Source organism: Platichthys flesus, chromosome 5 (genome assembly GCF_949316205.1).
Source record: "Platichthys flesus chromosome 5, fPlaFle2.1, whole genome shotgun sequence".
In the NCBI taxonomy this organism is placed as follows: domain Eukaryota; kingdom Metazoa; phylum Chordata; class Actinopteri; order Pleuronectiformes; family Pleuronectidae; genus Platichthys; species Platichthys flesus.
The window spans coordinates 7,975,835-7,992,389 of NC_084949.1; the positions used below are offsets into that span (position 1 = coordinate 7,975,835).

At 41.7% G+C, this 16,555-nt stretch overlaps 2 protein-coding genes across 2 annotated transcripts in view; both read right to left on the reverse strand.

The window, feature by feature from the left end:
• The window catches only part of LOC133953177 (myosin-11-like), a gene marked incomplete in the record, with an annotated part of 30,799 nt that extends 22,166 nt beyond the window's left edge, over nucleotides 1-8,633 (reverse strand). The window contains 3 exon segments of the mRNA XM_062386972.1: nucleotides 3,709-3,865; nucleotides 4,396-4,760; nucleotides 8,515-8,633. Coding sequence (XP_062242956.1) covers nucleotides 3,709-3,865; nucleotides 4,396-4,737 — 499 coding nt within the window.
• A 5,012-nt stretch (nucleotides 8,634-13,645) lies between these two features.
• cep20 (centrosomal protein 20) lies at nucleotides 13,646-16,443 on the reverse strand. The gene is made up of 4 exons (XM_062388971.1): nucleotides 16,345-16,443; nucleotides 15,427-15,624; nucleotides 14,587-14,671; nucleotides 13,646-14,189 (listed from the first exon to the last, which is right to left on the reverse strand). The coding sequence occupies exons 1-4, from the start codon at nucleotides 16,370-16,372 to the stop codon at nucleotides 14,036-14,038; spliced, it is 465 nt and encodes a 154-aa protein (XP_062244955.1). The 5' UTR covers nucleotides 16,373-16,443; the 3' UTR covers nucleotides 13,646-14,035.
• Between the last annotated feature and the right edge of the window lie 112 nt (nucleotides 16,444-16,555).

Genomic DNA, 16,555 nt, shown 5'->3' on the forward strand with positions numbered 1-16,555 from the left:
AATAGCACAGTACACTTAATAAAAATCATAATAAAGACCAGTCTGGTGTAGAACTTAGACACCGGCTGGGACTCAGTTCAAAGTGCCTTTGTGAAGGCTCCCCCGTGCCTAAATGAACAAGTAACTCCCACAAATACTTTGATTTCTAACTATAAAAATCAAGTCAGAATGTGCTGAGCAATGAGTCATTATATTGACTCCATTATACTCCAGGGAGAATACACACAAGTCCATGTATGGCTATTTTGTAACTGTATCTCTCATTACAATCCAGCCCTGGGGGAGTACAGGGAGTAATGCTGAATTAAAAGATAACTGCAGTCACTGCTCGACATGAAATCTCTCAGTAAGTGAAACCTTAAAGCTGCAAAACATTTGTCGGGAAAAGACGTAACACAGATAATACACACTCACACACGGGAAGTGTAAGAGTCAAAAATCTAAATCTGATGAAATTACTTCACTGTCTTTTTGATTATGAGGTAACGTACAGTGAACACTGGGAGCTCAGAGGGACAACACATCAATCAACAGCTGCTTGGGACACAAACACTCTCTTTGGGAATTTCGCTTTTGGGAATTTCACTTTTTTATCTCCAGCACATCAAAATCTGAAGAACATTTTCCGAGGAGCGGAATCTCGGCCAAGACTGGAGGAGGAATGTGTCGAAAGCTGAAGAGAGTTATCTGGATTTGATGTAGCTACGCACCACTTCCACTCTAATGTTAAACGACTTGCCTCATTGGCCACTTCTTCATGGGAAAGCCTTCTAATGCATCAACAATAACAGCTTCCTGTCAGCCATATGTTATATAATACATGTTCAGAGGGCTTGATAGATATGTAGTTGTATTCTTGATCTTTGGTAACCTTTTGGATGAAAACATTGATACTTACACTATCTCAGTAACAAGGATTAAAAACAAACATGTCTGTTAAAAAGCGTTAAATTAAATATTAAGCTCTAAAAGATTAAAACTTATTTTTTTACTGCAGTTAGCATCAGTTAGCACTCATTTAGCTTTTTTCTGCTCGCTTGACATTGGGCTGTGTACATGAATTTGTAAAATCGCTAGTTCATCATCACAAGTTAGCCAAACAACTCCATGTGATTATATACACATCATGCTAATTGCTTATGTGTTAGCTTGTAACGCTTGCTTTAAAGCTTCACTTTTTGTTGAAATTTTTTACTCATTACATGTTTTCTGTTTACGCTTTTATGTTTGTATATGTATGTTTTAACTGAACGTGCTGTCACTGCTGTTTCTGTTTACCTCATAAGTTTTACTTGCTTGTAAAGCATCTTAAAGCTGTGTTTTGAATTCCAAAGCTGAATGGGTGGTCTTTGAGCTAAAATATGAATAGCCTTTATATATATCATGAGCCTAAGCAAACGGCTTACTTGTTTAGTCTGGAATAAAAAAAGAACAAATTCTTTGTCGTGCACGACGTTTCCTGGGTTCCAACAAGTGTGAGATGTTCCTATCAAATCAAATAACGTTTTAAATCGCAGCTGTATTCGTGTTTCTCTCCAGGGATGTGCCGATGAAGAGTAATCCAAACAGTTTCACAAACACCATCAATCCTCCCACTTCTTGTTTACTGTTGAGCCTGTGTTTACACACCATAGCTGTAGCACCAAATACCATCATTTTCTGTGTACTGGCCAAGTAAAACCCTCCAACTTACACCTAATTATTAGTTCTTTAAGTAAGCATTAGAGCATTAAGGGCAAGACCAAATCATCAAAGAGCCAACCCAGATTTAGGGATTTAAAATGACAATAGCTTAAATAAAAAAAAAAGAAGGAAGTCGGGCAAGGGAGCATTATATTAACAGTCAATCTGGTTTTACATTATCAACAGAATAGAGCTGGATGTAATCGCAGCTGCTTCTCTTAGGCTTCTGTATTTTGCTTTCACATGATCAGTCTTGTCGAGGAGCTGCCAGTGACCTGTCACATTCATTATCAGTTTCCTTTATATGCTCGGCTTTCATCATGAGTCCTAACGCACTTTCATAACGTGTGTGGCTTAACTCCCAGTGATGAAGATGGACAGGAGGTGGCAACACCAGTATAGTGGGTACAGTGGGGACCATGTATTTGGTGTTCTATATCTGTGATCAGTATAGAGTGAATAATATGGACATGAACATTTATATGACTTTAAATGCTAGTAGCCATTGAGCTATCTTTGTTACGGCTTCCGAAGAGATAATGTTTTCATCTGCATTTGCTTTTCTTTTAGCTAAATTATGCCAGAACCACTGGGTGGATTACCCCAACACTTGTTAGAAGGATATGGTGCGGCTCAGGGAGTGATCCATAACATTCTGCTGCGGATCAAGGGGCAGATCCAGGATGTTTTTCAGTTTCTTTAGCATTGATTTCTCAAATAATATTTCATTGATCCCAATTAAAAGAAGACAACTTATGTATAACTAATATGTATGATTATGTGCAATTTGGAGCAGATGCTAATAGGATTGAGATGTAAATTATCTTCTTGATTGGGCATCAGTCACATAGCAGAGTCAATACTGTCAGTGATGCTACAATTTACAATGAGAGGACTTGACTAAATCAATCTGCTGACAGACTTTACAGGAACTCAGCAACACAGACAGACAGGTGACAAGTATGGGAAGTCTCAGACTGCTGAGAGCTCGTTCATAGGCTGGAGGAGTTGCACAAACTTTCCTCTTTAAGAAATGCATTTTGTACTAGAGGGCAAACATCTCCGCTGTCTTATAAAACCACTTAGCTGTTTAGCTGGCATTATTTTAGCATTATCATCAGTTCAGCTTGTCTATTTTAAGACTAGACCTTTCACCATCTCTGTCTGCAGCCAGAGAGCTCAGAGGGCTTGATACTGGACAGTCCCACTTTCTCTGAACAATTACTTCCTAACAATTCCTCGTCCAAACATCCCGTTTCACAGGAAAACCTTTAAAGTCTCTTTTCTCGCCCCAAGGTAAAAACACTTTGGTATTTACAGTACACAGACTAAAAGAGAGAGAAAAATGTTGGAAGATTTGAACGAGGAAGGGGAGGCTGCTGAAACCGGAAATGTTTTACGGCCGTCCACCCATCTCTCAGTCCAGATGTCAACTCCTCTGAGAGAACATCCTCACGTCAACATGCAGTCCTGTGGGCATGACCCCCTGGAGGCACGAGAAACAGATTCTGTGGGAAACCAGCCGCTCTGAAGTCGTACCACTGCAGGGTTAGGCCCTGAGCCATTTACTGTGAGATCCACTCTGCCGACCGGCCACTCTCGCCACCTCCACGAGACACTGACTCTGAAACAGTCCATAAAATTATCTTTTAGATTTTATTAGGCTGTCATTTTTTTAGACCGACTCACTTTGTGAAGAGCTCGCAGCGGAGGGATGGGGCTCAGAGGAAGCTTCTGGACTGCACGTAATAACAAACAGTGTTCTGCATTTGAAACTGACAGCACTGGGCCATTTTTGGTTTTTATCAACCACTTTGTGAACATGATGGAGCTAAAAGGCTGCAAACTGTCATCGCCCCGTGAGAAAAATCTAAACTTCCATCAGCTGATACCACAGCTCACCCACACCAAGGCCACAAAGCTACAAGCCAACACTTGGCTTGTAGCTCAAATATATTTTTTTCCCCTTGAGTGGCCTTACTAGTCGTGTGCACATTAGGAACATGAGGTTTATAAGAATCCCACCTTGCATCATGTTTCTGTAGGCGTTATCAGTGATGGAGTAGATGTGAGGGGGCACTTCATGTCTTTTCTTCCCTTTGTACATGTCGATGATCTTCTCTGAGTAGATTGGCAGCATTTTGTAGGGGTTCACCACGACGCAGAAGAGGCCGGAGTACGTCTGAGAGAAGAGACCACGGGAAAGAAGAGCATTTTTAGAACGGTTTGTACATGTTTGTCTTTTTGGAATTGGACAACTGAGAGATGTCAGAAAGAACAAGAGAAGGCAATTACACATGTTGAAATAATTGAGCAATTGCCATTCAATTTTTTGGAGCTTTGGCGCATGACCCAAGGAAAGACCCATTTGATTTGGTTTGGATCCGGGATATATTTTCCGTGCTCTTTAACGTTGCAAAGGCCGGCATTTGTGTTGATATTTCTGAGAATAATTCAAGGATCCTGGTGACAAGAGTCAGGCATTGTTAGTGGACTGATATTCATGGGTGTGGGTAATTTGGTTCAGATCCAAATAAAAATCTGGATCCAGTGAATTCTAGTACTAGGATATAGTTCAGTGGTTTTAAGCTCCAGATTCAAGTTTAGTGAATCAATGAAGTTCAGAGTAGATACAAACTTAGTAGTTTACATTAATGTTACATCCAGTTAAGATTTTGTGAGTGTTGTCATGTTTATGGGGTGTATACTTACATATATGAGACCAGAGAAGTACCGCTCACGGATGTTGTGCAGCACGGACGCCTCATTCAGGCAGGTGAGCTCGGCCATGTCCTCCACCTTGCTGAACTTGGGAGGGTTCATCTTCTGGATGTCATCCTTGTTGACTGTCATCTTCTTGGCGGAATCCGACAGCTCCACCAGCACCTCGTCACCGTGCTCCTCCTTGACACTGGCCGCCTCGAAGCCGTGCTTCTCCGACGGGATCCACACCAGCTTCTTGGCCGACCAGTCTGCCTGCGCCATGGGGCTGTTCAGGAAGTCTTTGTCGACAAAGAGGAACTTCTCGTCCCCGGTTGGGGCATTCTTGGACATCTTGGATTTAGGTGGAGGGCCAACTTTTGAGGGCAACAAATGGAATGAATGAGTGGAGCAGAGACAGAAAGGAGGCAAAAGGCAAGGAGGGAAGCAAGGAAGGAAGTAACGTAGGAAAGAACAGGCAAACAGGAACAAGCAAGATGGGAAGTGAGGCAATAAATAAAGATGAGAGGGCAAGAAAAGAGGTTTGAATGCAGTGTAACTTACAGGATGATACTGCAGTGATGTATCAGTTGTGGATGCACAATACCATAATGAAAAATGGCACAGATCACACTTTGTGTCACGCATCATTGATGAACAAAACCCTCTTTTCTTTTAGGAATAACCGACAGCACAGGCTTATCCAAACCCAACAGTAGACGATGAGTCTCCATTGGTGGGAGACATGCTACAAAACTGGTCTAATCCATCAGGGAGTCCTTGAGTGCAGTCCTTCTCGCAAACTCTACCCCCCCGACACTACACTTTCACATAGAACACCAGGGAGACATAGAACATTTCCCTCCCTAATTTAGATACAGAGATTGAGGCTGGGAAATTGATTTGAACTAAGTAACAAACACAAGTACATTTTGTCTGCTGCCAGAGAGCTGGGATGGTTTGATACTGGACGAACCCACTTTCTCCTGAGCTCTCTGAACGATTACTTCCTAACCCTTCCTCGTCCAAACATCCCGTTTCACAGGAAAAGCTTTAAAGTCTCTTCTCTCGCCCTTAGCAAAAAACTCTTTGGTATTTACCGTACACAGATTAAAAGAGAGGAAGAAAAGTTGCGTGTTTCACATAAACCAGCAAAAGGACATACAAACAATTCCCTCACTAATTTAGACAGAGAGATTGATGCGGGGAAATTGATTTGAACTAAGTAGCAAACACAAGTGCATTTTGTCAGCCGCTTTATCTGAAATATCCCCAAATCTTGAATACTCACTGTCATGTGCTCATACTCATAGGCATTGCTAAATTGACATCAGTCATTTTTCCCCTCATCTCCCCCCCACCCCCCCCCCACCCTTGTCTCTTTCTCTGTGTACCCTGTCTCTGTGCAGGGAGGCTTCAGTCTCGTGCTGTGATGACCATATATGGAGCCCTTGTCTGGAGCAGGACTCTTTTCTGCGGACCTAAACAGTGAGGCAAGTGAATTCCCAAACAAAGCCCATATAGGGAATAGTATGTCTCTCGCCGGCCTCGTCGTTTACTCCAAAATGATAACAGTGAGGCAGCGAGCCTGACGGGGCCCGGAGCTTTAACTATCATGCTTCATATTGGCTCCCAGTCGGCAGTCATTTTTAAATGCAGCAGTAAGAAGCTGAAATATGAACAAGTGCCCGGGACTCTGAGAGCCGTACCTGCGATGGGAGGCCATGCAAAGTGCAAACACTGCATATGACTCCCAACAAACATAAATAACAAATACAGCTATAGTAATTGCTTTCAATATATCCCCTAGTCCTGCACTACACAAATCCATCAGCCGCCTAACTACACTGTTCCAGTAAAGATGATATAACTGTGAAACCGTGTCATGATGTATGAGCCTATGAATGACACTCTGTCTCTTGTCCACAGGCTGTTTAGCCTACTTACTACACACAGGCTGGCCAATAGTTTAATTGAGTAGGAAGTGGGAACTAGATAAAAAAGCTACTGAACCCCCTGAGAAAGCCCATAAACGTACCAGAGGGACGAGCCAAACCAAAACCACGAGAAACTACTGAAAGATATTGTATGAACATGAACTCGACACGGAGACAGGCGCTTCCTGTTTGCCCCAAAAAAGTGCAAAGCCAGTGCAGCGAGGAAACAGGGAAGGGACCAGCTGATACTTTGATGATAGGCGATTACCGCAGAAAAGAGTAAACATGGCTTTTCCTGACACTCCTCCAGTGCTGCCAGTCAACTTCCTCCTCCTCATCCCCCCTTTAACTCGGACCAGCCCGGCTTAATACCCTTGAAAAGCCGCCCCTCCACCTCTTTCTCTCTCTCTCTCTCTGTTGTGTCAACAGAGCTTTGTACTCAGCCGGTGTGCTGAAGACAGGTGTCTGAAGTGGGGTTGACAGGATAACCGGTTGATACCTACTGACTGGAAGTTTAGAGGATGATAAGGGTAAGGAAGGGGTTTGCCCACATGCACCACACTCAAAACTAACTCACGATAACACCATGTAGCACGCAAACTCACTGACCTGCTCGGTGAAGTTAAAACACCATTACTGCATTACAATGAGCCTAATATACGAGGCCATTATTTTTAACCCTCCATCGAGAATAATAACCAAGTGGAAATGTCCCCCCCCCCCAGAGACTGCAGGACCTCTCCGAGAGAAAGAGGTCGACCTTCGGGGCCTGTGAATGGTTTCACCCACTTCCTCTCCCAGCAAATATTCCTCCTGTTATCGTTTCCTCAACAGCTCTGACACGTTTCGATTTCCATGCCTCGTGAGACTGTCAAAGACCGGAGCATGAAAATAATGAAATCATGCAGACCAAAATAGACTTGAATGACAAACACACTTGAATTGTCCCGTTATGGAAATGCTGTTTTCGGCTCCTGGAGAAGGTCGGTGTCAGCAGAACTGGTCCCTTCAAATACGAACAGGCTCAACACATAACTTCTGTCTTTCAGAGACACGTTGATGTTAAAATGCTAAGTCAGAGGTGTTTCCAGCAGAAGAGCTGTTTGTCTTGGCCGGCTGCCACTGGGTCGTGCCCCTGACGGAGGCAAATGCAGTTCATCCTCCACCGAACTCAAAGGGAGGTGCACATATCGCATATGAGGGGACCAACCAACACCGTGACACCACTGATGACTTGCACTTGTAACATGTGAAAACTGTCAGTTCTCACTTCAGCTTCTGCATCTTCGGACACAAGGTTCAACACTTTGACGGACATGTGCTTTTATAGAACCATATTAGGAAAGCAGGAAACACTATGGTTTAACATCACGACTGTTTCTCTGAGAAGATATCCAGACTTAACTTCCTCTCACTTCCTTACTGCAGCATTTATACTGCAGGGTGTCAAGAACTCAGCGTTATTGTACAGTTGAAAACCACTCTACTCTATGAAGTCCCTCGATACTAATATGAAAACTCTCTGTACATTATGATGTTTTAGTTCAGGTTTTTTTCGAGAGTAAGTTTTTACCATCTATAATATAACTTCAATTAATTACGAAAATTCAAAGTAAAGTTAAGATTCATCATATTAATATGAAAAAGATTATTTCATTAACGAGTCACCAATTGAAGTATTGTTTTATATTTTGAGGTTCGTAAACTATTTTCTTATGTCAGTGTACTTATACACATTCCATGAATGAAAAGGGAGCAGGGAGAGAGAAAATCTCATTTCACCTGCTCCTTTTATACAAATAACATAAAGACAGACTGACATCCTTTTCGATTTCCTTTCCTTTCACACATCACAAAATCAATTAGCTATCATCGTTATATCTTTAAAAGATGTGATGCAAATAGCATAGTCAAACTTGTCAACAACCAGGTCATGTAATAACTTTCTAAATAAGGTGTTTTACAGACTGACACAAAAGTAATATTCAGGTTTTGCTTGAACGAATGATTTAAGTTGATTACTTACAACATCTAAGAAGAAAAGGAAAGAAAAGCAGACAACATAAAACTTCTTCCTCAGTTAAAGTTCCAGACATAAAGACATGAAACTTGTGCAAGTGCTGCGGTCTGACAAGTGCAGCGCAGCATCTCCGCTCAGACGACAGCGGTGCGCGGTCAGTGCCATGATACTCACATGATGAGCAGGAATTAGAGAGGAGGGGAGCAGTGGGCTCGGAGAGTCAGGGTCTGGAGCGGCCGGCGATGACGAGGTTTATACTCCAAACACGACCAGTCCAAATGACCCCCGACCATTTCACAGGCTTAGCATTTAAACTACGCACCGCTGCGTCAGGGTGGAGCTGCTCCAGCGGACCCTCCTCCAGCATCTGCAGGAGGCAGCGCACATGCGCACTGAGGACAGGGAAGGTTCAACACTGAGGCACTGCAGAGACTCAACACAGATCAGAAACACTTGACTTTACTCTGTAGTTTATATATATATTACATTACATTACACTACTTCATTTAACATTACATTACATTACATTACATCCCAATACATAAGTTTACTTTACATTACTTTACATTACTTTACTTTATTTTACTTTGCTTTACCTTACTTTATTTTGCTTTAAATTACTTTATTTACTGTACTTCACTTCACTTTACATTACTCTACTTTACTTTACTTCGCTTTACTTTACCTAACTCTACTGTCCATTTCAATACATTGCTTTACTTTAGGTTACGTTACGTTACGTTACGTTACGTTAAGTTACTTTTATTTAAATGACATTACATTGCATTACCTTACCTTACCTAACCTTACCTTACCTTACCTTGCCTTACCTTACCTTACCTTACCTTACCTTACCTTACCTTACCTTGCCTTACCTTACCTTACCTTGCCTTACATTACATTACCTTACCTTACCTTATATTACATTCAATTTTTAGACATAAATGCAATGTTTGGCCTGGATGCCCCATCATCCTTCAGCATGAATTGGTCATGGTTAAGGTTAGCGGAAGGTTTTTGCTCATAATGAATGGCAGTCCTACGTTGGTGTGTGAGAGGGAGACTTTACTTAACAGTAAAAGCACAGATGTATTAACAGTTAATAGTACTGAAGGATCAAGTATTTCTTCTCCAGTAATATGCCCCCTGTGATTGAAGCCTATATCATTATTATATTCATTTATAACCAACTCTAATGTGGAATATTTATATTTCATGATAGCACGCAGCATTTTACTGCTGTAGCTGAGCAGGTAAGGCAAAGTATATTTGTCTACTTCACAGTTAGGATTTTACTTAATTAAACTATACTTGTACTTATATCACGGTCACAGTGAACAGCAGAGGTTTGTTATGTTAAGAATATTGCTACTTACATGTATAGACTTTGCTTAGGTATCATTTTCAAAACTGAACTGGTAACATATTTTCACAGCACAACCATGACAGAGTAACAATGAGTCAACATTCAAAAGAATACAGCCATCCTCACTGTCACATGACTAAATTACTTCTGTGGTATTTCTAGTTTTATATACCGTAGATTAAGAGCCTCAATATGTAGTCTTTTTTATTCAGATTTTACGATATTTCATTGGTCTATGAAAAGTCATTGAGGTTTTATGGTTCCCTGCTGAGCTAAATGTTTTGTTTGTAGTTTGAACCTCATTGGAAAGAGTAGCAGTTCAGTTCAGACTGAGTTCTCATATTTCAGCATTTATGTTGTTGCTGCTCAGTTTATAACTTTTCAGGTAAAACAAGAAGGCATCAGAAAAGGATGGACCCACAACTAGTTACACACATGCTGCACTTCCACATGATGTGAGGCAGCATTGTGCAATCAGCGATCACTCCTCATAAGGCAAACCAGCTTTCCCCAGCGCAGGAATCTCCCTTTACTGTCACTGCTCCACAGAGGTCCCCCGCCCCCCCCAAATACACACATAATTAATGTGAGTTTTTTTCTCTGTGTGCATCCTTCAAAAATGTCTCCTTTCATTACGCACATTGCGTTCCACTATCATCTCCCCCCCCCCCCTCCATCCCTCTCTTGCTGCATCCCTATTTTCCCCAGCTTCTTTCAGATGGAACTTCCTATATAAGGACACTGTTCTGTTTGCTCCCGTAAATCAAGCTGCCGGCTGATGGCTGGGTCTGTTTTATACCAGGCAGACATGGAACTGCACGCGTTCTCCCAGTGTGTTTGTGTGTGTGTGTGTGTGTGTGTGTGTGTGTGTGTGTGTTTGTGATGACAGAATAAGAACCAAGCTACTAGACCTTTGGGCTACCTCTGGCCAGCCTCATGGAAGGTGGGGCGTCAGTTCAGACGAAGGAGGAACCAGGCTTGAAAAACTCACAGGAGACAGGGCGAGAGGCAAGACAGAGAGAAGAACAAGACGAAGAGGAGGAGGAGGAGGAGAAGGAAAGGGAGAGAAAGCAGGGGATACATTGAACAGAGAGGTTGCAGTGTGTGCCATATAAGGACAGTGGGTCTGTGTGGAATCTCGGCAGCTTTCTGTGTTACTATCAAAGTCGAGCACAGGCCAGCACCCCGAGCCCCAGTGACTAAATATGGTCCAGCAGCAACAGCATTGTTCAAACAAACAAAGTTGCCTCTATGGAAATTACTCTTTTCACTTACCTGTAGTTGGCTGGGACACAAAAACGGTTTATCATTCTACGGTAGGCCGAGGAAACAAGGGAATATCAGAGGACTACAGATCTGTGCTGTTATTGGTGATGAAAGAATATGCAGTTCCATGTGTCCCCTTCTCCAACCCACACAGGCTAAATAATGAAGTTGATTAGCGCCCCACAAATGGTAAATTGTTTGTTTATATGTATATATACATACAGTACATATATGCGCACTTACTCTTTCATTACAACTTCTCACACTGTTTATGGGGTTGTTTATCTTAACACATCAACAAGTGGAATGGGGAGCCTGAAATCGAACCGCTGACCCTCTGGTTAGTGGACGGCCCGCTCTTCCTCCGACCACCCACACAAGTAAATAACAAGGTCATTACTCCATGGCTGCTGTAAAAAGATTAATTCTATAATTTTTTTTTTTTATGTGATGTGAGGAGAAGGGAGGACAGCCCTCTCCTTGCAAACGACCTGAACGGTTCACATGGGACAATGTGCGCCTACACAATGAGTTGTAGGCGCACATTACAACTCAGTAATACCCCCCCCCCCACCCCGAGCGCCTGGCTCTCTGAGACAAATAATAATTCCTCAGTGATTCCTCAAACCTGTGAAACCTCAGCAGTGACAGGTGGCGAGGAGGTGGTGGGAGTCAGCAGGAGAGTCTCAGTGAAGCATGATGAGTGCAGTGGTGTTCAATAGATTCTATTACTATTATTTTGCATTGAAAATCAGTAATCTCAGATGGAGTTATACTGAAAATAAATCCATTATTTATGTGTTTTTTTTCAATCAAATAATTTCAGCAAATTTTACACGGCAAACAACGTTTCAGGCCTCACATTTATTTCCCTCTACACAACGGTGTAGAGCAAAACATGCAATTAAACACATGAACTGTAATGCAGAGATCCCTTAAATGAGATAATCTTTAAAGTTTTTCCTCACACTCATGTCCATACATGGCCATCTATCAGAGAGAAAATATGTTTATGGATATGTTTGACCCTCGCGGAATGCCATTGCCGTCTAATTTGAGCCCGGGGGCAAACATCGGTTCACTCTGCTGCAGTCGAGAGAGGACAACTACATTTAATACTATTTATACAGCTGTCTCTTGTACACACACCACTAATTTATACAGTGGAGGAGAAATGCTACCTATTACGGGGCAAACTTCCAATTAAACAATCATCTGCCATTGTCCGACTTCCTCCGCTTATATAGCCATTTTTAAGGAGTGCACTGGTGTTGCAAATATAATAGGAGCCCCAGGGCCACAGGCTTGAAAGCAAATAAGGTTTGATCGAAGGAAGCAATGTAGATTCCGACTGATCCAGATGATGCACGGTTTTAATGCAATAAACAACACATTATTTGTTACCTGTGCCATGGAGGTTATGATTTAATCTGCTTTTGTTTTTAACAGTATTACATGTAAAGTACTGGTATATAAGAGGAGACAGAGAGAGCACACCTTTAGAACTCAGAGTACTTTGGACATGGATTAGGTTAGAGTTGGTAGAAGGGGCCGAGCTCGTCCAGCATCAAGTCAGGCTGAGATACGGTCGGCTCGGTGGTTAATTAGTTCCAGAAACTCTGGGTTTTAAGTGGTGTGAGATAAGAATGTCAAGTTCCCTTAAATGGCGAGACAGGATGTGAGATGCAGAGAGTGTGGGGTTGTTGCAGAAGATGTTTATGTGTCCACCACAGGCTCTGGTCTGCATGTGAAGGTTGTTTTTTAAAAGCATATGCATCACTTTTAATCCAAGGTGTGAGTTTATCCATGACTAGGAGAACTCGATGAAAGGGGTCTGCACTGTCCTGCCAAGTTAACATGATCGTAGTCTTGCATAATATTTGTTGAAATCAAGGCGATCATAAGGACGTATACGCCTCTTCTCTTCAGTGGCAGAGAAGAAAACGCATCAGAGTAAAAAGTCTGGAGGGGGGGGGGGGGGGCTTCTTCAGCTAAGCATAAACATGTCGATTATAGAGACCAAGATAAGACATCTTAGCAGTCATGAAGTATCGGACTATTACATACGAACATGGCTGAAGTAGGATTAGTAAATACATTTGTGGCCGGTTCAAGGGAACAGGGTGCAGGGTGGGTTCGTCTGCACAGAAGACAATCACAGGAAGTAAATGTGACTTAAATAGATTAAATAGACTTTTGGCTGCAGGTTATTTAGCACCATTTAAACTGACCTGATGTTATAACTGCACAAAGCAAATGCATTGATGCAAAAGAGCATAACTATGCTTGGAAATACACTTGATGACAAATAATACACCTTATATATGAAGGCGTGTTATAGTCTATAAAACATAATATAATTATATTGTTTAAGTGACATAATGTAGTTGTAGCATCATGTTTAACTGCTGTATTTATTTATACTGCGTCTATGACCTTAAATGTTTTGAAATTTGAATTTCAGTTGTCACAAATATTCTAAAATCAAATGCCTCTTTGTTAAGATGTGAGATTTTTGCTAAAGCTTTCAGATATTCTTTCAAAGTTTCAGGTTAAAACACGATTTTACTGTTCATCCTCTGGCTGCACCAGTCTACAGCTATATCTTTTGTGACACTGCCACCATGTGTTTCCCAATAAAACTGCCATTTTACAAACCATTTTGACTAAGTGTGGTATATAAATATAAAACATTTATTTTGAACAATTAAAAGACAATATTAGATCAAAAATGTGAAAATATTAAAGAGAAGACTTCAAATTTCAGCCAGAATTATGGAGAGAGCAAGGAATATGATGACTGCGATCAGTACCAATGTCACTAATGCTGAAATCGGTAAAGCCAGCAATAAAAATCACAACATGAAAAGGTTATCTTGGGAATTTAGCTACCGCAAAAATAAATACAAATGCTTTCTGCCACCATATTGTTCATATCCTCTGGGCCGTAATGCATACATATGACACTCACAATAAAATCTTAGGACAAGATGTCCGATGCTGCTACATGTCCTGCCAAGTATGTATTTACTCTTTAGTCCAAGGTTTGCCAGTATTCAATTGTCAATTCTTAGATCCAGATCCATTAGAAGCATTAGATCCAGGTCCGAGGTTGCTGGCAGCGGGGCCGGCTGGCAGAGAGGATCCCCGCAGGAACACCTTCCCTCCTTTATCCCCGCTGTTCAGGAAGTGCGACACTAAGCCATAGAGAAGAGGTCTGCAAAGTAAAATGAACATGTATTTCACATTGTTGCATTTTTCTTTCTGTTTTTAGCAAACGATGAAAGTGGGAAACAAAGAGTGTTAGGAAGTGAAACCAGCAAGTCTACAACCCCTGCTACATCTGCTGAGTCAGGTTAGTTGAACTAAGCCCCCAGAGAAATGTGGACTTTTACAAAACAAACTGCTTGTGGTCATGTGTCTCCAAAGCTGGAGGGCAAGCTGAAATTATTCAAAACCTCTTGGTATTTCAAAATGAAACTCCGATGATGGAGATGATCCACAGAGCTTTTAATAAATAGATAATTCCATAGCTGATCGCACCCCCCCCCAGAGAGTTCAGTAAGTCTTTAAGCACTGTGGAGAGCAGACTGTACTGGTTGTTTGTTTCTTACACAGACTTGGAGCTCGCATCCTCTGTGACTTTCAGCTCACTGGCCAGGAACTGTCTGTCCAAAGGCACGTCAGGCTGGCCCGACTCTGACAAAACAAACAGAGAGATCAGAAGAAATTCACTTTGCTCTAACAGTGAACAGCAGCATATGGAATCTGCAATTGTTTAAGATTGTGAGGTAATATTTAGGAACAGTTAGAGATAGTATTGTTTATCAAATGACAAAACTTATGTGGTGGCATAATGTTATTAGGTGAAAACAGAGTTTTCGCAAATCCAATAAAGGATAATCAAATAAAAAATTGTTATGGATGGATTTCCTGATAAAAGAGTTTCTGAAGCCAAGTTTTTGTGGTGTTGCAATTGATGACAAACTTACTTGGAAACCTCATTGATATATATGAGTATATAAAGAGGAAAGTGAGAAAACAAGTGCAGCACTGTACAAAGCAAAAATACACTTTAGATGTTGCATCTTTTCATATTATGTTTTGTTCACTTATTCATCCATATTTTGATTATTGGGCAGATGTGTGGGGCAACACGTTTCACAAAAATACTAGAGTCTAGTATTAGTTTGATACTCTAGTTTGACTAGACCCTTATATGTATTACAGTAAAGAGCAAGAAGGCTTATAAACAAGGTTTATCTAGTCATTTCTGTTGAAACTTAAATTATTAGTCGATATAAAAAAATAAATTCTCTGGTGTAAAGCCAGAAAAGGACCTGAAAAAAAACAACCTGTGAATAAACATTAACACATTGCTGTTGAGTCACTTTGTGAGCTTGTATCCCCCAGCCTGTGGAAAGTGAAAGTTGTGCTTCGATCTCGCCACCTACCTGCTGTCAGTACTGACTCCGTGTACTTGTACCTGTTGAACTCCAGGTACTCTCGGATCAGCTCGTTGATGAGCAGGTTTTCGTGGGACAGCGGAGGTCGAGGCTCCCGCTGATCATCCAGGGCGCTGAACACCTCCGCCCGGATCCGTGCCTTCAGCTGGCCCAGCACGCCACGGGACTCCAGCGTGTCCCTCACGGCTACAATAATCCACAATGTCACCGGATACGGATTAGTAAGAGAATCGAGTTGATCAACTGCCCATGTTACTACAACGACTGGAAGCTTGACGATTGTATAGGTCAGTGTTTCCAGCTAACATTTGTCCTGAATGATGGGAGTTTTCTAAACATCCGCCGTACTTCATTCAGATATTTGAGAAATTAACTAGATTTTCGTAAATGACGGAGCTTAAGACCTCTTAAAATATGAAATATGCGTTTAAATGAATTATTAAAGACCCTTCTTCAAATCGGAATACATGTGAATAATTACTGCGTCTTTATTTAACAACAGCTTGTTTTACAATTCCCCCTCATCACCTAAGACTTAATGTCACCAAGCTAGCTAGCGTTAACATGAGCTACTAGCCAGCGGATGATAACAATGTAAAGCCACAATAACCGACACACGTGTACTTTGTATAACGTTTTCAGCAGAGCCGAATTGAAACGCACAATGAAAGGTTCGAGTCCCAGTATGCCTCACTATTACAGACACCTCAGTTCGCAGAATTATCAAGATTTTGAGAGGAGACTCGTAGACGATGTTGTGGTTAAACTAACCTGAGCTAACCCATGTTAGCCTCTCTGGATTAACTCATGCAATGACCGGGCCTGTTGTGTATTTGCCTCTGTGTGATCTAAGAGTGAAGTGTGAGCGTCTAAACAATAACACCGTGAAATCAAGTGAGCTCTTACCGCTCTTCAGCTCACTGATGGTCGCCATTGCAACAAGTGTAAACAACCGACAGTCTGCAGCTGTTCATGCTGTAGAGATACTGCCATCTAGTGACTCTCTGAAGTAACTACAACTGCCTGGTTCATCAGCACCCATAGAAACAGGCCTCACTTCGGGCTGTTGCATCTTTCACCAGCTTAATGACACAATATTTACTCCACTGGATCATTG